Here is a 26,573-nt window from a genome sequence, read left to right on the forward strand (position 1 = left end):
CAGAAAGCAGGTTGGGTATTTGAGGAAAAAAAAGCCCATACTTGGAAAAATGAGGGGAAAAAAAAATCCAAATTTGGAAAAAGGCAAAATTATCTGAGTTTGGGGTACCTTCCATAATTTCCTACCCAGCCATATGGTAAGAACAGAGCCTTCAACAGTGTCTTTACAGAGCCCTCCTTGGCTGGATGCAACTCTGAGGTCCAGGTTTAGTGGATTAGTCAACAATGGCTAAAGGCCTGGTGAGATTACCCTCCAAGAGTGTTGTAACTGCTTAACCTGCACACTTGGGAAAGGAGAGTGCAATCCCAACCATGATGGGAGTTTTATTGCCCTAGAAAACATAAACCCATTTTGTTTTGATCTAACCTACATGCTTGTTAACTACCTAACCATATATTTATTTAGCAAACGGGGTCATATAGATATGTATGCACACGTGTAGATGCACACATAAAATTTTGTCAAGCTTTCAAGGAAACAGCTTTTTTTTTTTTCCCCCTACCCTGTTGGTTCTCGCCTTACTATGGGGCTCAGCATTTCAGAATTTCACTTTTTTTTCATGTTTTCATTTTCTACCTGTCCCATAAAGCTTTTGAATTCTCTCTTTTTTGTCCTTTTTTTTTTTTTTTTTTTTTTTTTTTTTTTCTAAAGTGGCGGCATGTGGAGGTTCCCAGGCTAGGGGTTGAATCCGAGCTGTAGCTGCTGGCCTACACTACAGCCACAGCAACCAAGATCTGAGTGCATCTTCGACCTACACCATAGCTCACTGCAACGCTGTATCCTTAACCCACTAGGCAAGACCAGGGATCGAACCTGTGTCCTTGTGGATGCTAGTCAGATTCTTTTCCACTGGGCCATGACAGGAACCCCTAAACTACTTTTTAAGTTAAAGCATAGTTAATTTTCAATATTGTGTTAGTTTCATGTGCCAGAAAAGTGATTCAGTTATGTATATATATATTTGTATATGTACAGGTATATATAGACATGTATATATAGACATATATATTCTTTTTCATGTTCTTTTCCATTATAAGTTATCACAAGATACTGGGCATTGTTCCCTGTACTATCCAATAGGTCCTTGCTGTGTATCTATTTTATGTATAATAATGTGTATCTGCTAATTCCAAACTCCTAATTTATCTCTCCCACCACCCCCCTCATCCTCTTTGGTAACATAAGTTTGTTTTCTATGCCTGAGTCTATTTCTATTTCGTAAATAAGTTCATTTCTATCTTTTTTTTTTTTAGATTCCACATGTAAGTGATATCATATGGTATTTGCTATTCTCTGTCTAACTTACTTGGTGTGATAATGTGTAGGTCCATCCATGATGCTGCACATGGCATTATCGCCTCTTTTTTAATGGCTGAATAGTATTCCTCTGTATACATGTACCCCCATCTTCTCTATTCATTCCTCTGATGATGGCTATTTCGGTTGTTTCCATGTCTAGCTGTCTTCACTAGTTAGACATTTGCTTGGATGGTGCACAGTCACGGTGGGTAAAACCGATGACACGTAGCATGAGTCCAGGCAGTGCACAAAGTTGAGTTGGTAGTCATTGTATGCATCACCAGCGTGCACATGCAATTAAAACAAACATACAACAAAAAGCATCACTGAAGACTGAAGCAGCCCGACTGTTTGGAATGGGAAGGAAAGTGCAGAGAAGCACTCCTAAGTGTGGCGGTCACCTGGAGCCGAAGCTCAGGGGCTGTAGTTTGCGATGCAGAACACCGAGCTGCTTTTATTCTTGGAATGCCATTTCTATTTGAAGGAAAAAGTAACAGAAAAACTGTGTGATGATACAGACTCGATGATTTGAGAGACATTTTCTCCAAAATGAATGAAAGGAGCCTGTCACTTCAAGGAAAACAACTCACAGTATTTATTGCCAATGATAAAAATCTTTCAAGTGAAAATTCAATCTTTTGGTTGGAAACCTGTTTCTTTTTGCTTTTTAGGGCCGTACTCACAGCATATGAAGGTTCCCAGGCCAGGGGTCCAATAGGAGCTATAGCTGCCAGCCTATACCATAGCCACAACAACGTGGGATCCAAGCTGTGTCTGAAGCCTACACCACAGCTCATGGCAATGCTGGATCCTTAATCTACTGAGCAGGGCCAGGGATGGAACTCAAAACCTCACGGTTACTAGTCGGATTTGTTTCCGCTGTACACAATGGAAACTACTGTAAACCTGTTTCTGCCACTGTAAGTTTGACAGAATCCCAATTGTTAAAAAGATTTTTCTGATATCAGTGGTGATACTAACAGATATTACGATTTTTTTTGTATTGTATACCGATAGACCGACTATGGGACAATAAAAATGTATATACGGCCTTTTCCCAGTTCTTGACACAGCCTAAAACCTTTGAAATTTCTCAAATAATAGGGCTGAGGACTCAAACCCAGGTCCTGGGCCTCGAGCCCCAGTGTACACTCTAAGATTAGAATTTGAGTTCCATTCAGTGATCCCTAGCTGCTGGTGTGCCACACGAGTTTCTAGACTGTTTCTAGACTGACCAGAATGGAGACTGTCCATTCTGGTCAGAGTAAGAAGAAATGTGGGCAAGACCACACACACACGCACAAAATTTAAAGAACACGAGCACACATTTACCTTTGGGATTTGAAATGACTGCACTGGTGTGTCAAAATGTGTAGGTGTGTGTCCCAGAGCTCCCAAGATGCCGTCGATCCCGTTGTGCCACAGCAGGAACTCCTAAGACTTGAGTTTTTAAAAACTCTAGCCTACTAGGGAAAGTAGACAAATAAGTAAATGATGACAAAATGAGAAGTATTTTTTAAAAAAAGTGCAAGTCTTCATGTTCCAAAATGGAAATATGACAAGCTTTACCTGGAACACATAGATTAAACGTATGTCTTGTAAGTAGATTCTGCAGAACTTGCTGTTTGTCTGCATATGGGGACAAAGGAGAGTGAGGAATCAAGAATGACTTCTGGGAGTTCCTGCTATGGAGCAATGGGATTGGCAGTGTCTTGGGAGCATTGGGACACAAGTTCCATCCCTGGCCTGGTACAGTGGGTTAAGGATCCAGTGTTGCCACAGATTGTGACTGTGGCTCAGATCTGATCCCTGGCCTGGGAACTCCATACGCTGTGGGGTAGCCAAAAAAACAAACAAACAAGCAAAAAACCCAAAATAAAAGTTAACAACAACAACAAAATTTCTTATTTGAGTAACCAGAAGGATGAGAGTCCAGAGGGTTGGAGCAGAGCTAGTACAAGGCACAAAAGGCTGGAGAGGAAAAACCCAGCCGACCATTAGAGCACTCAGTTTGAAGGAAAAGGAGGTCTTTTTTTCTGAGATTGAATGAAATGGGAAAAGTTGAAGTAGAGAACATGGAGCAGGTGAAGGAGCTCATTTCCGAAGGCCTCCACTCTAAAGCTATAAAACAAGGTCTGACCAGATTAAGAGCAGTGGAATCCTGAGCTTAGGAAGAGTGAGCAATTTAGGGAAAGCCTCTGAACAATGAGTGGAGTAAACAGGGGTGAGTTGAATGTGACACCAGCAGAACAAAGAAACACAACTTGAAAACTAAATATGAAACGGGATGAATCTGCGTGGTTATGTGACTTTCCTTGTAGCACTGCCTCCCTATCTGGGTATAGGAAGTAGAAAATCAACTGCTGGAAATTTTTTTCAGAGGGTGGCTATGAAAAGTCGAGAGAAGCAAATGATAATATTGGTAAGAAATGAGATGAAGCAAGAGACTGGGGAAGAGTGATGGCTTAGAAAAGTGCAAGAGACTTGACTTGGTGGAAGAGGATGGAAGAATGAAAAATGTAATGATAACTGAGAATTTCAGAGTTTAAGGTAACAGAGGTGGGAAGAAGCCCGGTTATAACCCCTCAAGGTGAGAGAACTAAGTCTGAGGTCAGAGTGTCCAGTGTGGTACACAGCCTGAAGATGGTAACAGAGGAAGGAGCCTAAATACAAACACAGCCAGGTATTAAAATCATTGAAGAACAGAAACCAACTCATGGACATGGAGAACAGACTTGTGATTGCCAAGGGGGAGGGGAAGGGAGTAGGATGGACAGGGAGTTGGGGGTTAGTAGATGCAAATTATTATGTTTAGAGTGGATAAGCAATGAGGTCCTGCCGTATAGCACAGGGAACTATATCCAATCACTTGTGATGGAACATGAATATGAGAAAAAGAATATGTAGGAGTTCCCGTCGTGGCGCAGTGGTTAACGAATCCGACTAGGAACCATGAGGTTGCGGGTTCGGTCCCTGACCTTGCTCAGTGGGTTAACGATCCGGCGTTGCCGCGAGCTGTGGTGTAGGTTGCAGACGCGGCTCAGATCCCGCGTTGCTGTGGCTCTGGCGTAGGCCGGTGGCTACAGCTCTGATTCAACCCCTAGCCTGGGAACCTCCATATGCCGCGGGAGTGGCCCAAGAAATAGCAACAACAAAAGACAAAAAGACAAAAGACAAAAAAAAAAAAAAAAAAAAAGAAAAAGAATATGTATATATATATATATATATATATGTAACATTGGATCATTTTGCTGTACAGCAGAAATTGATGTAACATTGCAATGTTATAAATAAATCAACTATAATAAAAATTTTTTTAAATAAAACCAGTGAAGCAACAGAGTATCCCAGAGTACAGCAGAAAATACGGATAATGATGGGAAAAGTTACTGAAAGAGATGAGGCATCTTATATTTTAAGAGACGTACACTGTCCTTTAAACATTTTAATTTTCTCATTGAAACTGTCTATATTAGTATACTTGGAATCACATTATTTCCTTAATTTTTTCACAGAGAATATTCCATTTACTGTGTAGTCCATCATCTTCTGGACACGTCCTACGCAGTGTACTTGTCAGCACAGTCGTTTCCGTTGGGCAAAACTTACTACCAATGAAACCTGAGTTTAATCTGTCACATATTTCCAGCGGCAACCAATGATCAGGGGCTTTGATGTTACAGACTTCAATTCTTCCATTCTTTATGTCTATGAATACTTTAATTTCCAAGGGTGACTGTTCATGCAGCACATTCAAGGACGTGTTTATGCTAAACTTTGGCGTTTTGCCATATATCCACTCCCAGGTCTGTAGCTCTTTGGCTTTGCTGTTAATTCCAGGAAACAGGGTCTCATCTGTTGGGTTTATGAGGTGAATGTGATTCTCAATGTGATGAAAAGCAGCATACTCTGCAGCAATGGCATCGATCACTACTTCACAGGTCAGAGTGGGATCTTTTTCCACAAGGTTTTTCACCGAGGAAGGTATGCTGGCAGTGGCAGTGCTCCTGATCCCTCGGTAAGGACTCTTGAGCAAAGATGACAGGAAGGTCCTGTTGGTGCTGCATAATAAAGTGCAATGGTGATAAGCAGCAGTCCGACCAATCTTGGAAGCGGTCCCTGAGATTTTAAACTGGCCATCCAGTAAAAGGTCAAATCTTCTGGTGGCCTGCACATCCAGTTGGGGCTGGACAGTGTTCAGACCTCTCACAATTAACTTTAGATTTTTCATCCTATCATACTTTTTTTTGGTTGTAAAGAAGGTCAAGTTGATGTTACCCATATCATGGTAGACAGTCCCTCCTCCACTTCTCCTGCGAGCCAGTTTTATACCTTCTTCTCTCAGCAGATTCAGGTTACACTCCTGCCAAGGGTTCTGATGCCGACCAATTACTACAGAGGGAGAATTCCTCCAGAAGAAAAGAACTGACCTGCCTTCTAGATTCATGTGGTCATGGATCCAGTCCTCTACAGCCAGATTTTGATAAACATCATTGGAAATCGATTGCAAAATGAGCCCACTTTGAACTATGTTTTTAAAGCCAACTGCTGGGAACTTGAGGTTACAAAGTAACTGGAAGCCATTCTTCCTTGAAAATGGGATCAGCATGCTTTTAAAAATGCAAGAGAAACAAATTAATGATTGAGAAGAAGAAAATTAAATTGTTTTCTAGCTACCAGTTCTTGGTTATTTAGTCCAAACTTATCTGATTCTCTCAGTATCCAGTCTGGTTGCTTTTCTTGTCTTTTAGCTTTATCATTAGTCTTTAGCAAAAATTCAACAACAGAGTAGTCAAAGAAATAAATGATATAAATCTCAAATGGCTTTAGTGGAAATGGAATAAAGGCACAGATTTTGCAGACAGTAAAGCTGCAAATACATTATGTAATATGTCTCAAAGCCAAACAAATTAGTTTGAATTCACAGTTAATATGTATTCATTGAGGAAAATGAGAAAATAAAGAAAAGCGAAAATAGCAAAATAAAAGAATCCATTATATGACCTCCAGGAGGCAATCACAATGAACACCTGTACCCATTTTTTCTGTGCATGTGTAAATACAAACACTTCCTCATCAAAAGTGGAACCATTCTGTTACTTCATTCGATGTTAAATCTTTTTTTTCTTTTTATGGCCACACCTGCAGCATATGGAAGTTCCCAGGCTAGGGGTTTGGTTGTAAAGAAGGTCAAGATGATGTTACCCATATCATGGTAGATGGTCCCTCCTCCACTTCTCCTGCGAGCCAGTTTTATACCTTCTTCTCTCAGCAGATTCAGGTTACACTCCTGCCAAGGGTTCTGATGATACCAATTACTACAGAGGGAGAATTCCTCCAGAAGCTGCAGCCGAGGCCTATGCCACAACCATGGCAACACTGGATCTGAGCTGTACCTGTGACCTACACTGCAGCTTGCAGCAATGCCAAGATGCTCAACCCACTGAATTAACCTGGGATCGAATCTGCATCCTCACAGACACTATGTCAGGTTTTTGGGTTTTTTTTTTTTTTTTTTTTTTTTTTTGGCTATTTAGGGCCACACCCGAGGCATATGGAATTTCCCAGGCTAGAGGCCTAGGGGTCGAATCAGAGCTACAGTTGCCAGCCTACACTACAGCCACAGCAACAATGGATCTCTGACCCAATAAGCTAGGCCAGGGATTGAACCCATATGCTCATGGATACCAGCTGGATTCATTTCTGCTGTGCCACCATAGGAACTCCTTATGTCAGATGCTTAATCCACTGAGTCACAATGGGAACTCCTATTAAATCTATTTTTATATCACATTCAAATGTTGTATAATATTCCACTATGAGATACACCACTGTTTATTCCACCAATCTCTTAGTTTGTAAGTTTAGGTTGCTTCTAGTTTTTCTAGGTATCAGCAGTGTATTCATGAACATCTGTCTGGAAAGTTTTAATTATGTCCTTATAACACTTTTAATAATTTTTATTTGACTTTGAGATATACAACTTACCCAAAGCATAACTGTTTTGTTTAGATCAATATTAAATTAGGATGGATCCCCTGAGGTCAGGAAAGATTGAAGATAATTGGTTCATTTTGACTGCACTGAACTTAAGGGATGGCTATCCAGCAGCAGTGCACAGAGCTGAACAGATGGTAACTGAGGGTTCCAGAATTGACCCAATTAATGTATTCACAGTGCTCAAGATATCTGGATCCATCCAGGCATTGCAGATCATTGTGAATGAAACACAGCAAAAAAATTAATTCAGCAGATCCTGGAGCTATTACATGATAGGCATTGTTCTAGGGACCTGGGATTTATTGGTGAACTAAATAAAGGAAGGTGATAAGGACTCTAGGAAAAAGGAAGGTAGGCTGGGCAAGGCAAGATTGGAAGTTTGCACGTGAGAGGAGCCAGGCTGCAATTTTAAATATGGTTGTCAGGCTTCATCAAAAAAGACTGAGAGCTGGGCGGAACACCTACTATATGCCACAAAATTCTAGGCACCTGAGCACAAGCAAACAGGCCCCTAAGATGTAATATCTCAAGGGCAGGATAAGAAAGAATCACACAAGGAGTGAGAAAAAGTGGGAACAAAGAGATGTCTGAAAAAACCTGAATGCCAATTTATGAATTTACAAAGACAACTACAGGCTACCAACCCATATGCAGCTCAGCCTGTTCAACTGCCTTTTGGAGGATTACTGATAAACCAACTTATAAATTTGCTTAGTGAACAGAATCTGGACAAAAGTATTGACCTATACGATTTCACTGTCTGGTACAATGAGTCATAAGGAAATTGCTTCTCAGCTCCTGGGCTTTGAGAGATCCCACTGTTAAAGCAGAGACACCTGTAGCTCCTGAAGGAGGCGTGGATTCAACTGGGACAGGCACACCTCTCTTATTCTAAGCTTCAGAAACAGATCAGACCTCCAGTTGAATGGTGAACAGTTCTTTTTTAGGTGTCAGGGTAGTGTCAAGTCTTGAAGGCCTAATAAATTTTTTGCGGCATATGAAAGTTCCAGGGCCAAGGATCAAAAATGAGCCGCGGCTGCAACGTGGGCCACAGTTGCAGAAGGGCAGGATCCTTAACCCACTGAGCGAGGCCAGGGATCCAACACTCATCCTCACAAAGAGCCAGATCCTTAACCTGCAGAGCCACAACTGGAACTCCTCACCTTTTAATTCTTAGTTTTATGTCTTTTCCTCAGAAGACAATCATATTTCCATGTCCTAGGGATACATTTCGCTACCCCCACCTTACATTTGCTAAACATGCCTCTCCACCACCAAATAGCAAAAATTACTACGATCCCATCTTAGCCTCCTGGGCAGGCACAACTCCTTCAAAAATCTTTCCCAAGAGCTTGCCACCTCTTAGCACATAACTCATCTAGAGTCTCAGGGCAGCCGTCTGCCCGTTTGATTTTGCCTTTTTGTCTCTCGGCGGGTGCATACAGGGCCGGCACCCAACATGCCTTAATTTTTGACCCTCTTGTGTTGGTGATGAACTGTTCCTAACCGTGGATCTGGGTTCTCCCAAGCGCTGCGCGGAAGCAGCATGGCCTACAGCGCCAGCCACAAGCTCGACCCGCGGCTCTCAGGTCCCGGTCCGCCACTCCTCCCCAGGGACTGGGCCCGCAGATCGAGACCCACACCGCCTTCCAGCGCCCAGCTTCCGCCTCCACGCACCTGCTGCTTCCGGTCTTTCCCACGCCGCGCGCGAGCCGGGGGGTGGAGAAGGACGCCTGCGCTCTCAAGTCCAGGGCGGGTGCGCACGCGGCCGCTGGGCCCGCACCGCCCCGGCCCTAGAGGGGCGGGGCACCGGAAGCCCCGGGAAGGGGCGGGGACGCACTCTCGGCTGGCGGCGGAATGGGTGGTAGCACAGAGCCAGACCTGCTCCAGGATCGCTGTCCCCGTTCTAGTAATAGCAATCTCGAAAGTCCTATAGCCCAGGGGCAGATGGAAGCTCCCCGCGTGAAAACACAGAGCTAACCGTCAGCCGGGCGCGCAGGTAGGAGCGGGGCTGAGACAAGCTGGAGGGGGGCGCGTAGGCGAACGAGTCTGGCGGCAGGGGGCCCGCCAGGTACCCAGAGCAGTCAGGTCAGATGCTCTTTACTGAACATCAGGAATTGCGTGGAGCTTTGCACGTCCAATAGCCCAAAGGGCAGGCGACTCCACTTGGAAGAAAAAGAACTAAAATCAGTTTTAAAAGGCAAATGGCATTTAAAGGAATAAACACTGCTATGCCCAATATAGAGATGGTAACAGGTAGGAAGAAGTGGGTTGGAAAGCAGAGACATTGAGGGCGATGAACGTTACCCCTTGGGGTGTCTTCTCAGTGCATTTGGCAAGAAAAGCCTTGTGGCTGAGCCAGGTGGGAAATTCCCTCAGTAGGCAAAGTTCCAGGTAACTACAGCTGCGTATCAAACTGCCTCAAACACCAGTGGCTTAAGACAACGGTTTATTATTTACAACATTGATGTGGACAAGGCTTGCTCACGTGGCTTCATTCAGCACGGGTTGGCTGAGCGGGGAGATATAGGACCGGCCTCTTCATACCCATGGCAGTTGGTGCTGGCTGGCTGGCTGGCTGGCTGGCTGCCTGCTGGCGGTGACCTAAGTTGAGGCCTGGCCTCGGAAGGAGCACTTGAGCTACATTCTGTTGGCCAAAGCAACAGCAAATGCAACGGGTAGAGTAATGGACCCCACCTCTCGTTGAGAGGAGCCCAAAGAATTTGTGGTCATCTTTTTCAGTCTTCCACAGGAATCAGTCTCCCCTTCAGTTTAGAATAGAAACCAGCAAGACTTCCATCTTGGAGTAAGAAGCATCCACTGTTTACAATGTGGTGACCCCGATACCATGACCAGGGCTCCACCTAAAGCTACTATAAAGACACAGTGGCACCTCATTTATTATTACCCTTTTGATTGAAGTCCCTCTTAGTACTATTTTTTTTTTTTTGATTAAGCCTCTGGGAATGGACTCTGTGCAGTTAATCCCAGAAGGAATTTTCCCACTTAGCATTAAAAATAGCCACACCAGACCATTGCCCTCCGCTGTATTACATTCTTTCTAAATTCCATTTCTCTGACATCTGAGGTGGTACACTTTTTCCCCCTAATTTCCTACCCAGGTGGTTTTCAAGAAGCCCATTCCCTGACTAGAAAGCAGTGAAAATGATTGCCCCTTAAGACAATCAAAGCTGCAGCCTTCACCTTTATTAATATGATAGTATCAGTATTACTTACACATTTTTAATTGTGCATTAATCTTTCTCCTTTGCTAGACTATGATTTTCTGGAAGCAGGAACTAAATTTTACTTACTGTGGTATCAACCAAACTCTTTTGCACCCAGAAAGTTGCTCAAATATTGAATGACACTTTTCTCTCCTCCTCCCTAGAATCTGTTGTATTTACTGAATAAAGTAATTTTCACTTAAAAAAAAATCCCTTTCCTTCCTCCCTGCTCTGAGAATTCTATCCTGTGGTTATTCTTACCCCTCTCCTACTCCTTCAGCTTCTCCACTGGATCCTTCTTCAGTGACTCGAGAACACTAACTCTCCATCTCATCTTCTACGGCTCATTCTGTCTGCACCCCTTCCCAGCTGAGCTGCTTTGAGGAGCTGCTACATATCCAGTATCCACTTCCTCACTTCCCATTTGTTTTCCAGCTGACTCCAACATGGATTCCATCTTCATTATTCCATCAAAAGTGTTCATGGTTTCCATTGTGGCTCAGCAGGTTAAGATCCCAACTAGTATCAATGAGGATGAGGGTTCTATCCCTGGCCTTGCTCAGTGGGTTAAGGATCTGGCATTGCTGTGGCTGTGGCATAATCCAGTAGCTGCAGCTCTGATTTGACCCCTAGCCTGGGAACTTCAATATGCTGAAAGTGCTGCCCTAAAAAGAAACAAAAAAAACCCCCAACAAAACAGTGGGTTTTTGTTTTTTGTTTTGGTCTTTTTAGGGCCGCACTCTTGGCACATGGAGGTTCCCAGGCTAGGGGTCAAATTGGAGTTGTAGCCACTGGCCTATGCCACAGCCACAGCAGCACCAGTTCAGAGCCTTGTCTGCGACCTACACCACAGCTCATGGCAAAGCCGGATCCTTAATCCACTGAGCGAGCGCAGGGATCGAACCTGCGTCCTCATGGATACTAGTCCATGAGGCTTACTTCCTCATGGAAGTAAGGCTTACTTCCACTGAGCCACGACGGGAACTCCCAAAAAACAGTGCTTTTTGTGGGGTGGGCAAAATGGGTGAAAATGGTCAAAAGGTACAAACTTCCAGTAACAAATAAGTCCTTGGGATTTTGTGTACAGCGTGGTGACTATAAAAATGCTATACTGTATATTTAAAAGTTGCCAAGAGACTATATCTTAAAAGTTCTCATCACAAGAAAAAAGAACTGTAATTATGTGTGGTGAGAGATGTTAACTCACAGTGGTGATCATTTTGCAATATATAGAAAATCCTGTTATACACCTACAATTAATATATTGTCATGTTAATTACATTGCAATTAAAAATTTTTAATTAAAAAATAAAGTTATTTCAATCATTAGAAAAGTATTCAGGGTCAGTGGAGAATTAGGTCAGCTACTTCCTCTAAAATGATTGAGAGGAGAGGGGCAGGCCTTTGTACCATGCTTGCAACTCTTCTGTAAATTTGAGGCTGTTTCAAGATAAAAGGAAACTAGTATATGTTAGGTGTCTGGCTCTGTAGTAAAGACTGTTAGAGCCCCACTTATGCCCACTTTACCCTTCATCCTTGCATCGATTGTATTGAAGGAGCCGTGGGCACAGAGACACCTGAGCACTGCACCCCCACTTTGGCTTGGAGGTGGCAACAGATGTCTTACTGGTCTAGGGGTGTAAGAGTCCCATCCCTTGCTTCACAGGGGGATAATGGGACAACTTGGCAGTGTGCTCCCTCCAGAGCACCCTGTGGATCAGGCCAAGAAGTTTTCTGAGCCCTCATCCTTAGCTGACTCTTTCTCCTTCTCTTACTCCTTTACAGGATTTTCCTAGAGAGCGCCACTCTCAAAAATCATGTGCAGCTGAGTCCTTGTCTCCAGCAGCTTTTAGAGAATCTCAACTCAGCCAGTGACACACCAGGTTAATAAATGAGAGCTATTATTATTGGCATCAATGACACTACCATTAGATGGAAGACCAATGCATGAAATATAGGCCTTGTTTCATAGATACGTTCACTTTAAAGTCTCCTAACATTCTTACTTATCCTGAACTGCCTTATTTTTTATACGGAACATTTACTTTCTTTCCAGAAAGAACTGAACTCTGAAAAAAAATGTTCACTTTAGGGTTCTGCTTGTAGAATGCTTCTGTAAAACAAACAGCCAAGTGAGGCTGCTTCCCTGATTAAACTTGTTTCATTCCTCCTCTTCCAGGAGGTCTTTGTGGATTTCCATTTCCAAGTATGCTGCCAAAATGGTGGCTTGGCTTGGATTTGAGGATTCCAATTTTCTTTTGTCTTCGCATCAATAGTTTTCAATGAGGGTAATTCATGTTGGCATTAGTTATCATCTCTGTGATGGGGTTGTGCACTACATCTGACATCCTGCAAGTGCAGGCTATCACACACCATGAAGGATCATCCCAAATTCAGTATCCACCACAACTATCACATGTTCTGCTGGACATTCATGAAGGTGGAAAACCAGGCTAAGTATCTGAGCCAAGCCCCTGTTAAAGAAAAAAGTGGTGGAGTTCCCTAGTTCGAATCCGACTAGGGACCATGAGGTTGTGGGTTCAATCCCTGGCATTGCTTAGTGGGTTAAGGATCTGGCATTGCCGTGAGCTGTGGTGTAGGTCTCAGACACGGCTTGGATCTGGCGTTGATGTGGCTGTGGCGTAGGCTGGTGGCTACAGCTCTGATTAGACCCCTAGCCTAGGAACCTCCATATGCCATGGGAGTGGCCCTAGAAAAGGCAAAAAGACAAAAAAAAGAAAAAGAAAAAAGGGGTTCTGCTAAGGTCATGGGGGCCATTCATGTTGCTAATCCAGTGGAGCTTTCAGCCCCCATCTACCCTTCCAATTGACTGCTTCCACCTTAAAGACTCTTGTGGGCAGTCTTGACATTGCCTTGTCTTGGTTTTCCACCAGCCTCACTGCCAACCCCCCAGTCTCCTTGGCCAGCTCCCTTTGTGCTGACCAGCTCCTAAATGCTGGAGTTACTTGAGACTTTATCTCGCACTATACATTTACCATAAACAACCTCATTCACTGTCATGCTTTTGAATACAATTTCTGTATACAACTTCCAACGATTGTATTTTTAGTTCCATACATACAGCTCTCTACCCCAGAAACTGGTATGTCCAAAATCCCTGTTTCCAAGCTCACTCTTTTCCACAGAGAACCTTCAAGCATCTAGCCCTTTTTGCTAGAAACCCTTTTCCTCACATCCCACTTCTAAATCATCATTTTGTCCTGCCAGACTTTACCTGGGCCCTGTCCGCTTCTCAGCACCTCCACCATCACCATCTCACTGGGACAACCATGTCCCTACAAAAGCTGTAAATGTCATGTCTTCAGAGAAACCTTCCTATTCTCACAATTAAAAATAAAGTTTATGGGAGTTCCTGCCATGGCTCAGCAATAATGGACCCGACTAAGATCCATGAGGATGTGGGTTTGATCCCTGGCCTCACTCAGTGGGTTAAGGATCCAGCATTGCTGTGACTGGCTTGTCTACAGTAGGTTGTAAATGCTGCTTGAATCTTGCATTGCTGTGGCTGTGGCAGTAGCTGGGAGCTGTGGCTCAGATTCGACCTCTAGCCACACAAAACAAACAAACAAACAAAAAACAACAGTTTATGTGTTAGGTCTCCTAGCTCTCTGAACATTTAACTTTTCTTCATGGCAGTTTGTATCTTATATAATAATTGTCTGATGTTCCAGCTTCCTTGGTAGATAGTTAAGTGAACAAATGAGTGTGTATTTTTTCTTCTCTCAAAGAATTATGTTCTGTAAATGATAAAAAGCACCATCTTATTGGCTTACATCCCAATTCAATGGGTTTTTTAAAACTCTACAAATACATCTATTTAGCTTTTTTTCTTATTTACAAAAATATTTCTTCCTTTATAAAAAGATGCCTTTTCCTCTTTAAGATGCCTTTTTTCCTTTATGAATATTAAAGAGATTACTCAGTTGGGCATTAGAGATCTCATTAAATATTAAAGTAGAAGAAAATATTCAAAGCATACATCATAGAAATAGTTACAGGTCCCTGTAGGTCCAGATGCACTAATGGTTTTAATTTCATCTAACATCATTTGAGACAATACTGCTGTTTGAAACTACTAGATATTTCAATAAGAATGACAAACTGATTATATATAATCATATAATCTATATTATATAAAAAGATTTTTATACAGATTATATGTTATATAATCACGTATATTATATATAAATGTTTGTATATAATATGATTATATATATATGATTATATTATATAAATTTTTTAAAAAAAACTTGGCTGTTTTCTTAGATTACATATTGGTGGTATAAAATGGTAACATCTAAAAGATAAATTACTACACTTGGAAATAACTATTTCGTAACTCTGAAGTGAATTCAGTGTGGCTTAAAAAAAAGTTTTAAAAGGATGATTTGAAATGTGAAATGCATCTCAAAGTACAAAATTTATTGGCCCTTTATAGAGTTTACCGGCAGTGTTTTTTTTTGTTTGTTTGTTTTTTTTTTTTGCTTTTTAGGGCTGCACCCGAGGCATGTGGAGGTTCCTAGGCTAGGGGTCAAATTGGAGTTATAGCTGCTGGCCTCCACCGGGATCCATGCCTGTGTCTGCAACCTATACCACAGCAATGCCAGATCCTTAACCCACTGAGCGAGGCCAGGAATCGAACCCACAACCTCATGATTCCTCATCAGATTCATTTCTGCTGCACCATGACGGGAACTCCTACCCATTGTGATCTTTTAAAGAACAGAAATGCAAAAGTGCAGGAAGATAAAGTATTCTAAAACAAAATCCCAAATTGGAAATCCAACATACACCAGAAACAATGTGAAGTACTGATGTCAAATTGTTTTTTGATCACTTGCTAAAGAAATACATTATAATTAAATTGTTTTGGTGTTATTTAAATACTGTTAAACAAAAATTCTGATTTTTGACAAGGATAGAAAGTAATACCAGAGAAACCAGCTTTGAATTTTGGGAAACTTCTTCTCCCTAAAGCAACTTTTTTGAATATGTATTGTCAAAAAATGCAATGTATGTTGATTCATAAATAGTGAAAAATAAGCAATTGTCTTCCTTCATTTTGTTAGATTTTCCTAAGAAGGTTAAGCTCTCATTCAGCATACCCTCTTAGTTGCAAGCAACTTTTGGTGTCCTTGGTAATATGCACAAATAACTTCATTCCACATCTGTCACTTCTGTTCCATCACGTTCTTTAACATACACCACTGAACCCAAGGCTTTCTCTGAGAGTGATCCTGCACCCGTATCTTTACTTCTTGTAAAGTTTTCTTGGTTTGTGTCTTCTAATCTTATTTTCTTGGTGTTTTGAAATAGTTGAGTCACTGGTTCCAATTTGCTTTTCTCAGTCCCTTGCATTAATTGAGCATCCACTTGTGAATCCATACGCATAGCAGATACCTGAGTAGCTGATTTACTAAGAGAAAATCCCATTGGGACAGCTTAATATATACAGTTTGCAGGTACCTCTTTAAGTAGTGGAAATGTTTCTTCAACTTGATTGCTTAGGGAAGAAAATGGTAACAAGTGAATACAGTGGGAATTTCAACTAACTTCATGGCAGTATTTGTTTTAATGAAATTTCATGGTGACAGTGCCACAAATATAAAGTAAAATCACCTTCCAGACCTCAGCGTTTACATTTTATTTATTCTCTGAAAGTCTTTTTCAGGAATTTACCAGATGTTATTTCATCACCTTGTAGAAAATAATAGAACTGTTCTACTTAATCCTGGCTATCATTATCATTATTATTATTATTGTTGTTGCTTTTTATGGCTGCACCCACGGCATATGGAAGTTCCCAGGCTAAGGGTTGAGTCAGAGCTACAGCTGCCGGCCTAGGCCACAGCCACAGCCATGACAGATCTGAGCTGAATCTGCGACCTACATCACAGCTCACAGCAACGCCAGACCCCTGACCCACTGAGCAAGGCCAGGGAATGAACTCACATCCTCATGGACACTCATCAGATTGGTTTCCACTGCGCCACAATGGGAACCCCAGGGCTATCATTCTTGTTATCACAAACTTTTAACTTATTATTAATGAATTAAAGAAATAATTACTGAAGGCCAAATGCTCTGCTAGCTGTTTGGAAAAAAAAAAAAAAAACTGGAGTTCCCATCGTGGCGCAGTGGTTAACGAATCCGACTAGGAACCATGAGGTTGCAGGTTCGGTCCCTGCCCTTGCTCAGTGGGTTGGGGATCTGGCGTTGCCGTGAGCTGTGGTGTAGGTTGCAGACGCGGCTCGGATCCCGCGTTGCTGTGGCTCTGGTGTAGGCCAGTGGCTACAGCTCCGATTGGACCCCTAGCCTGGGAACCTCCATATGCCGCGGGAGCGGCCCAAAGAAATAGCAAAAAGACAAAAAAAAACCAAAAACAAAAACAAAAAACTAAAGATGCTCAAGCACTGTAAATACTTACCCACCTAATAATTCACTATCAAAATATATGTAGGAGGGAATTCCCACTATGGCTCAGTGGGTTAAAGACTTGGCATTGTCTCTATAGTGCCTTGGGTCACAGCTGTGACTCAGATTTGATCTCTGGCCCATAAGTTTCCATATGCCAGAGATGGGAGCCAAAAAAAAGTATATATATATGTGTATGTGTGTGTGTGTATATATATATATATTTATATATATGGATGAAAAGCTGACAGAAAATGGAGGGATAAATAGTTCTACAATAACAGTTGTAGACCTCAAAACTCAAATCTCAATAATAAATGGAACAACCAGACAGGACACAAATAAGAAAACAGAGGACTTAAACAACACAATAAACCAACTAGATCTAACAGACACATACAGAACACTCCACCCAACAGCAGGATACATATTCTTCTCAAGGGGTCATTTTCCAGGATGGAGCATATGTTAGGTCTCAAATTAAGTCTCAGCAGATTTTTTTTTTTTTTTTTGGTCTTTTTAGGGCTGCACCCACAGGATATGTAGGTTCCTAGGCTAGAGGTCCAATCAGAGCTGTAGCTGCCAGTCTATGCCACAGCCACAGCAACGCAAGATCTGAGCCATGTCTGCTACCTACACCACAGCTCACAGCAATGCCAGATCCTTAACCCACTGAGCAAAGCCAGGGATTGAACCTACATTCTCAGGGATACTAATCAGATTTGTTTCTGCTGAGCCAAGATGGAAGCTCCAGTCTCAGTAGATTTTAAAAGATGTAGATATCAAAGTATCTTCTGTGACCACATTGGGATGAAGCAGAAATCAGTAACAGAAGTAAAACAGGAAAATTCACATATTTGTGGAAATTAAACAACACTTTTTTTTTTTGCTTTTTAGGGGGCTGCACCTGAGGCATATGGAAGTTTCCAGGCGAGGGGCTGAATCAGAGCTGTAGCTGCTGGCCTTGCCATAGCCACAGCAACACGGGATCTAAGTCACGTCTGCGACCTACACCACAGCTCATGGCAAAGCCGGACCCTTAACCCACTGAGCAAGGCCAGGGATCAAACCTGCATCCTCATGGATACTAGCTGGATTCGTTTCCACTGAGCCACACAGGAACTTCAACCACACACTCTTAAACAACCAATAGATCAAAGAAATCACAATAGAAAATTTTAAAATACTTAGAGATGAAAGTAAACAAAATGCAACATATCAAAACTGGGATGAAGCAAAATCAATCAATGCTCAGGGGGAAATTTATAGCTATAAAGATCTCAAATTTACAACCTAACTTTACAACTTAAGGAAGCTAGAAAAAGAAGAACCAACTAAACCTAATATTAGTGGAAGGAAGGAAATAATAATTAGAGCAGAGATAAAGGCGGTAAGAGAATAGAAAGACAATAGAGAATAATTAAACCAAAAGTAGTTTTTTGAAAAGATAACCAAAACTGCCAAACCTTTATCTAGATGGACTAAGAAAAAAAGACTCAAATTACTAAGAAATGAAAGGGGACATTACTACTGATTCTACAGAAATAAAAAGTATTATAAGAGAAAGCTATGAACAATTGTACACCAACAAATTGGACATCCTAGCCGAAATGGTCAAATTCCTAGAAACACAAAACCCACCAAGACTAAGTCAATGAGAAACAGAAAATCTGAGTAGACCTATGACTGTGTAGACCATTCAGTGGGGGCAAAGGGCAGTCTTTCACAAAATTTGCTGGGAAATGGGATATCTGCATGCAAAAGATTGAAGTTGGACCCTTACCTAATCCATGGACAAAAACTAACTCAAAATGGACTAAAGACCTAAAACTCCTAACTCTTAGAAGAAAACATAAGGCAGAAAGTTCATGATGGATTCGCAGTGATTTCTTGAGTATGCCACCATAGGCAAAGGCTACAAAAGAAAAAATAGACAAGGTGGGCTTTATAAGAATTTACAAACTTTGTGCATTAAAAGACACTTAAGAGAGTATAAAGGCAAGCCACAGAAGGAGACAACATTTGCAAACCATATATGTGATAAGGGACTAGTATCCAGAATATACAGAGAACTCCTACAACTCAACAACAAAATAACCCACTTCAAAACTGGACAAAGGACTTGAATATACATTTCTTTAGCAAACGTGAATGGCCAACAATCACATGAAAAGTTGCTTACCATCACTGATAATTAGGGAAATGCAAATCACAACTGCCATTTAGGTACTTAGATACTACCTCACACCCATTAAGATGGCTACTATTTTAAACAAAAAACAGAAAATAACAAGTGTTGTCAAGGTCGTGCGGAAAACTGAACCCTTGTGCCCTCTTGGTGGGAATGTACAATGGTACCGCTGCTGTGGAAAAGAGTTTGCCAGCTCCTTAAAAAATGAGAAATAAAATTACATATGATCCAGCAAACCAATTTCTGGGTCTTGAAAAAATATCTGTACACCCATGTTCATAGCATTATTCACAATGGCTAAAACATTGAAGCAACTCAAGTACCCATTGATGGATCATGGGGATGCAAAATGTGATATATACATATGATCAAATATTCAGCATTAAAATGGAGAGAACTCTGCAATGTGCTACAACGTGATGAACCTTGAGGACTATGCTAAGTGAAATAACTGTCATAAAAAGACTAATACTGTATGAATCTAGTGGTGTGAGGTACCGAGAAGTCAAAATCACACAGACAGATCATAGGATGGTGGTTATCGTGGGGAGTTATTGTTTCATGAGTATAGAGTTTCAGTTTTGGAAGATGAAGAGAGTTCTGGAGATGGATGGTAGTGATGACAGCATAGCATTATTGATTTATTTCTTTAGGCAAAGCAGAAGACCTTATTGGGAAGGGGTACCTAGGTAGACAGCAGCAGAGTAAGGGAACCCAGGAGAACTGCTCTATCAATGTATTTATTACATTGTACTACATCCCTAAAAATGGCTAAGATGCTAAATTTTGTTATGTGTATTTTGCCATAATACAAAAAAAAAATGAAAAAAAAAAAGATGTCCCATAAAGAAGCAGTACCTTTTATTATGAATGTCTGATCTGCTAAGAGAGATGAGCATGCAACATGGAGGGAGGGTTTGGAAAAGTTGTGAAAGGAGGAGGCCTATGCCAGGGCTGGGCTCTGAAAAAGATGGAGGGAGTTTGGTAAGCAGAGTTGTCCAGGATGGCAGAAGGGACCAGCTTCCTGGCACAAGGAAGGCAGCGAAGATTTAGGAAAGGCCAGAGCTTGTTAGGGCACAGTGATTCACGGAAGATGGCAGTGAGCAGTGTGAGATCTGGAACCTGCTCCACAACTGTGGATGAAAGCACTGAACTACTTTTTAGAAGGTATTGCTTTAATGCTTAGGTACCATACTTATGTTTTATGAGTTAACAATTCCATTCCCATCAAGCCCTAATCTTTTTTTTTTTTTTTTTTTTGGCTGCCCTTTGGCACATGGAGTTCCTTTCCAGGCCAGGGATCAGATCTGAGCCAGAGCTGTGACCTAGCTGCAGCTGCAGCAATGCCTGATCCTTTAACCCACTGTGCCAGGCAGGAGATTAAACTTGTGTCCTGGTGCTGGAGAGATACCGCCAGCCATATCCTGTTGCCACAGTGGGAACTCCCCTAATCATTTGTTGACAGAATATTTCTAAAGATATCACCTTGAGACCTTGATTATCCATATTTGAGATCGAATGTCAGTGTTGAACCTATAACACAGCAGTTCAGGACCTACTGTAGTAACCCCAACACAGTCGTTACTCAAATGTTGTTATGCTAGCAAATAACTGTTTCTTTGATTTGGAACTCGATGAATTTTTCTTCTCATCAAATAAATATCCAATCCTACCTTCAAATGAATAGCATTGAGTTTATTCTATTCTTTGGTTTTCCCTCTTTGATTATTTAAAAAGGAAACCCTTCTCTCACAAACGCGTAAGTTAATCATGAGGAACCCTATCAGATAAACCCAAACTGAGACTCTATATAAAATAAATAGCCTGCAGTCAAAAATGTCAACAGATGAAAGACAAACAGAAGTTGAGGAATAGCGCCAGATGAAAGGATACTAAAGAGATTTCCAAATGCAATGAATGGTCCTGAATGGGGGAGGGGTGGGGCAGGAAATGTATCACAAAGGCCATTTTGTGGACAATTTGATTATAGATGGTTTATCAGATAATGATGTTGCATCATTATTAAATCCCCTGAATGTGATAACTGTGCTGTGGCTATATAAGTGAATGTCCTGGTTCTTAGGAGATACAGGCTGAGTTCCTTTCGTGGCTCAGTGGTAACAAACCCAGCTAGGATCCATGAGGACTCAGGTTCCATCCCTGGCCTCACTCAGTGGGTTAAGGATCTGGTGTTGCCTTGCGCTGTGGTGTAGGTCCCAGATGTGGCTCGGGTACCACATTGCTATGGCTGTGATGTAGGCCAGCAGCTACAACTCTGATTCAACCCCTAGCCTGGGAACCTCCATATGCTTCAGATGCAGCCCTAAAAAGACAAAAAAAAAAAAAAAAGGAAAAGAAAGAAAAAAAATCATATCTACAAATTGCTTTCAAATTATCTAGTGATATTTGTACAGCAAAGGAAATCATAAACAAACAAACAAACAAAATAAGACAAACCGTGGGGAATTCCCTTGTGATGTAGCAGATTAAGGATCCAGAATTGCCACTGCAGTGGCTTGGTTGCTGCTGTGGTGCAGGTTTGATCACTGGCCCAGGAACTTCCACATGCCACAGAGGTGGCCAAAAAACCAACAAACCAACCAACCAAACAGCTGGCTTCTGGGAGGCCATTGAGAAAAGAACCTAGTGAAATGCCCAAGGAGGATCCCAAATAAACACTGTTCTGAAGAGTTAAGTAAATTCCATGAAATGTCTTAGTAAATGAATTATTTGCTATGAAATAAGAAAAAAAAAAAAAAAAGCAACTACGGAATGAGAAAAACAAAAATTCAACTGACAAGGGCTTAATCTCCAAATATACAAACAACTCTTATAACTCAACAACAAATAAAACAAACAACCCAATTGAAAAATGAGCAAAAAGGAGTTCCTGTCGTGGTTTAGTGGTTAATGAACCTGACTGGTATCCACGAGGACGTGGGTTCCATCCCTGATCTTGTTCAGTGGGTTGAAGATCCCGAATTGCTGTGGATGTGGATGTAGCCAGTGGCTACAGCTCTGATTCAACCCCTAGTCTGGGAACCTCCATATGCTACAGGTACGGCCCTAAAAAAAAAAAAAAAAAAAAAAAAAAAAAGAGAGAGAGAGAAAGAGAAATGAGCAAAAGATCTAAATAGACATTTCTCCAAAGAAGACATACGGATGGCCAATGGGCACATGAAAAAATGCTCGACATCACTAATTATTAGAGAAATGTGAATCAAAACATTGAGGTACCACCTCACACTAGTCAGAATGGCCATCATTAATAGGTCTGCAAATAGCAAACACTGGAAAGGATGTGGAGAAAAGGGAACCTTCCTACACTGTTGGTGGGAATGTAAATTGCTAAAATTTACAATGGAAAACAGGATGGAGGTTCCTCAGGAAACTAAATATAGAACTATCATATGATCCAACAATCCCATTCTTGGGCATATATTGGGACAAAATTACAATTCAAAAAGATACATGCACCCATATGTCCATAGCAGCACTATTCACAATAGGCAAGACATGGAAGCACCTAAACATCCATTGATAGACAAATGGATTAAGAATATGTGGTACATATATACAATGGGATACTACTCAGCCATAAAAAGAATGAAATAATGCCAGTCGTAGCAATATGGATGCAACTAGAAATTATCATACTAAGTGAAGTTAGAAAGACAAATATCACATGATATCACTTATATGTGGAATCTAAAATATAGCACAAATGAACCGTTTTTTTATTAACTACAAAACAGAAACACAGAGAACAGACTTGTTGCCAGGAGGGAGGGGAGAGGGAGTGGGATGAAGTGGGAGTTAGTAGATACAAAATGCTACACTTAGAATGGATGAGCAATGAGGTCCTATTGTATGGCTCAGGGAACTATATCCAGTCTCTTGAGGTAGACTATGAAGGAAGATAATATAAGAAAGGAAATATATATATTTACATATGCCTGGGTCACTTTGCTGTACAACAGAAATTGGTGTGCACTGTGAATCAACTATACTCTAATAAAAAATTAAAAATTATCTAGTGATGGGAGAGTAAAATATGCAAAATATTAACAACACTTGACTCTACATGAGAAAGGATTAAAAAATTGTTCAGTATATTATTTTTGCTAAATTTCTGTATATTTAAAACTTGTTCCAAAAACAAGGTTGAAAAAAAATTAAAAAGAAAACATCAACAAAACACAAAACATACCACATTTGAAGTTGACAGAGGGATGGGTGTTGGCAGGTGAAAATTCTACTACAGAATCACCAATGCAAGAGAGAGGGAACAAAACGGGGAAATTGGAATTTGAAATGTATAACATACAAATGAGGAACTGAATTTTAATTTTTATTTCATTTTATTTTATTTTTATTTATTTACTTATTTGTCTTCTGTCTTTTTAGGGGTGCACCCGTGGCATACGGAGGTTCCAAGGCTAAGGGTCGAAAGCTCACAGCAATGCCAGATCCTTAATCCACTGAATGAGGCCAGGGACGGAACCCCCATCCTCATGGATACTGGTCGAGTTCCTTAGTTCGTTAACCACTGAGCCATGGTGGAAACTCTTTCATAAAGTAACATAAATTAAAATAGCCACATGCAGCTAGTGGTTACTACTCAGGGCAGCGATAAAGGATCAAACTGTTTCCAAGTAAACTTCTTGCATCTCAAAACAAAGCCTAAATATATTTAAGGAAAAGCACAAACCAAAACCTCCATCACCCAGCAATGTCAAATCTGCAATGTTTGGCAGCCAATAAGAACTTAAGCAGCAGAATGTGACTCATAACCAGGAGGGGAAAAATCAAGTTAACAGAAACAATCCCAGGAATGAGACAGATGAGAGAATTTATACATAATTAACAGCCATTTAAAATCCATTCCATACTTCCAAAAAGGCAGAGCAAAGCATGAACATGATGAGGTGAGAAGTGACTTTTTTTTTTAAAATCAAACTTCCAGAAATGACAAATACAAGTTGGACCTGAAAAATACTGTCGGTGGGATTGGCACCATGAAGGGAGAGTACACTTGAAGATACAGCAATACAAACTCTCCAATTAAAAAAAAAAAAAAAAAAAAAAAAGAGCAGAGCATGGATTAGCTGTGGAACAAGCAGCTTAACATGTGGGTAACTTGAGTCCCATTATTTTCAGGGAATGAGAGTGGTACCAAGGAAGAAAAAAGGCAAAATAGAGGTTTCCATGTTGAGGCTTATGAAATGACGGAGAAACCTGATCTTAGAATTGCACAGGATTATCTGTCACAAGGGAGAGAGCAAAGGTACTACAAAGGGTTAGGTGGGTCAGAATGAGGCACTTGCTACTCTACAGGTTTCCACAGAGGGAAGACAATTTTCACTTTCTTGGGCTGGAGGAAGAAGTCAGTAGTCCTTGATAGGAAAAGCAAAGAAAATCTTCATGCCCTGGTTAGTCTTTAAAATCATCTTTTTCCTACATTCTTTCCAAAGTATCATTAGTAATATCTAGGTTGCATATAATTTTTCCCCTAAAGGAAGTACGTTCCTACTTTCCATATAAATAATCCCCCTCTCCTCTCAAGCCTTCAGCTCCATCTGAGTTTTGAGGTTTTGATATTTCCCTCTATTTGTTTTCAATAATGCTTGAAAGTGAGAACGTCCTATTCAAACAATCTCAGTATTTTAGGAGGAAATGAGATTATACCGTTTTCCCTAAGATTACTTTGATGGTCTTTGAGAGCTCATGCTTCTTTATAACGTATTTTATCGGTTAGCTATAATTAATGTACCTCTTGGGACCTCTGATTTCTTTATCTCAAATAACGCGGATACTCAATTTAATTTTCTTTTTTCTTTTTTGGTCTTTTTGCTATTTCTTTGGGCTGCTCCCGCGGCATATGGAGGTTCCCAGGCTAGGGGTCCAATCGGAGCTGTAGTCACTGGCCTACGCCAGAGCCACAGCAACGCGGGATCCGAGCCGCGTCTGCAACCTACACCACAGCTCACGGCAACGCCGGATCGTTAACCCACTGAGCAAGGGCAGGGACCGAACCCGCAACCTCATGGTTCCTAGTCGGATTCGTTAACCACTGCGCCACGACGGGAACTCCTCAATTTAATTTTCTAGTATCTCCACTTACAAAGTATATGATATCTGAAAATAAGGCTACGAAATAATGAGAAAATATACTGGCACAAATCATGATAAAAAATTAGAGCAAATTGGAAAGATGTGGCACATAATTAAATGCACTCCAGTGAAATTTGTTCTAACAAAATTTGTTTATGTCTGTCAATAACATATTGTGGGAACAAAAATGAGTACTCACCTGGCAAAAACAGGAATTACTAGTCTCTTCAAATGTGAGATTATGTTTGAAATACACAGGTGAATACTATAGCAAGATCATCAGAGAACAGCTTTGAAAACCTAGTTTATCTATTTCATTTGCAGGAAATGACAGGGAGATAAAGCCACCATTAGAGTTAAGAAGTAATTGGGATATTTAAGAAAAATGAAACACGTTAAACATTAAAAAATGTTTAGAAGGCAGTATTTCAAGCTGGGCTCCAAAAATTTGCCAGAAAAACGCAATTCTCATTCTTTTTCACTAAAAAGCTCATTTCTTCACTTTTAGGTAATATGGTCAGTACTACCATGGTTGGCCAAAAGTAATACTACACCTGGTTAAGTTAAATGAGTGTTCCAAGGCTGAAGCCTGCTAACTGAAAGACAAGTTTAAATGGTATTAATAAGGAAAACAAACGATACAACATTAAATATCAAGGGAGATAGTATACCCTTTCTCTTTTTTGTGGATAAGGTATACCGGTCAGGAATCTGCGTTTTCATGGCTAGTTCTGTCACTCCCCAGACTGAACCCAGACTGGATTATGCAAGGCAGAAGAGAGTCCGCAAGGTCCCCAGACTGCAGACTGCCAGAGCTCACCGGATCACGCCAGCTCTCTCCCCAGAGGCTGCAGCTTCAGGACCGGACCTGGGGGGCTCCTCGAAAATCGGCTCCTGACTGCGGCTGAAGAGCTCACCACCCTCCCTGCTCCCAAGAGCAACTCTGGGGAGCAAAGAGTTCACTGAACATGGGTAAGAATGATATCCGATCCCCGGGAAAAATAGTACAAAAAAAGCGACAGCGAAGGAGCAGGTGTCTGAGCTGAGAGAAGGCTGCCAGAGGCAAGATAACCATGCACATGCGCGTTCCACCCAGGTGCCGCACAGCCGGCACAGAGAAAGAAAAAGTCTTGGGAAAGTGGATAGCGGCTGGTTACTAGGAGACGGGACGCTCAGGAGGGTCGTCTAGACGCTGCGTGGGCGTGCGCGGCGCGGATGGACCAGGAAGAGGCCTTTTCTCGGCGCCCTGTAAGGCGAGAGGGAGGACGTACGCGTCGCTACGTGCGTGGGTGCGTACGCACTACTTA

At 41.4% G+C, this 26,573-nt stretch overlaps 2 protein-coding genes and 1 long non-coding RNA gene across 6 annotated transcripts in view; 1 reads left to right on the forward strand and 2 right to left on the reverse strand.

Moving 5' to 3' along the window:
• LOC106508550 lies at window positions 4,730–26,506 on the reverse strand. 4 transcript variants are annotated; one of them, XR_002342526.1, is made up of 2 exons: window positions 8,807–8,967; window positions 4,730–5,909 (listed from the first exon to the last, which is right to left on the reverse strand). It is a non-coding gene; the product is annotated as a lipoyltransferase 1, mitochondrial (long non-coding RNA). The 4 variants fall into 4 exon arrangements; XR_002342527.1 differs by lacking the exon at window positions 8,807–8,967 and adding an exon at window positions 25,466–26,506 and having other exon boundaries at window positions 4,739–5,909; XR_002342528.1 differs by lacking the exon at window positions 8,807–8,967 and adding an exon at window positions 26,087–26,186 and having other exon boundaries at window positions 4,739–5,909.
• On the reverse strand, window positions 4,787–5,908 carry LIPT1 (lipoyltransferase 1). The gene has a single exon (XM_003362087.4). It carries the CDS (start codon window positions 5,906–5,908, stop codon window positions 4,787–4,789), a length of 1,122 nt encoding a protein of 373 aa, XP_003362135.4.
• TSGA10 (testis specific 10) overlaps window positions 26,109–26,573 on the forward strand; it is a 121,920-nt gene continuing 121,455 nt past the window's right edge. The window contains exon 1 of the mRNA XM_021087209.1: window positions 26,109–26,238. The gene's annotated coding sequence lies outside the window, so the exon portion shown is untranslated. The remainder of the gene's footprint in view (window positions 26,239–26,573) is intronic.

This window comes from Sus scrofa, chromosome 3, assembly GCF_000003025.6.
Source record: "Sus scrofa isolate TJ Tabasco breed Duroc chromosome 3, Sscrofa11.1, whole genome shotgun sequence".
Taxonomy (NCBI): Eukaryota; Metazoa; Chordata; class Mammalia; order Artiodactyla; family Suidae; genus Sus; species Sus scrofa.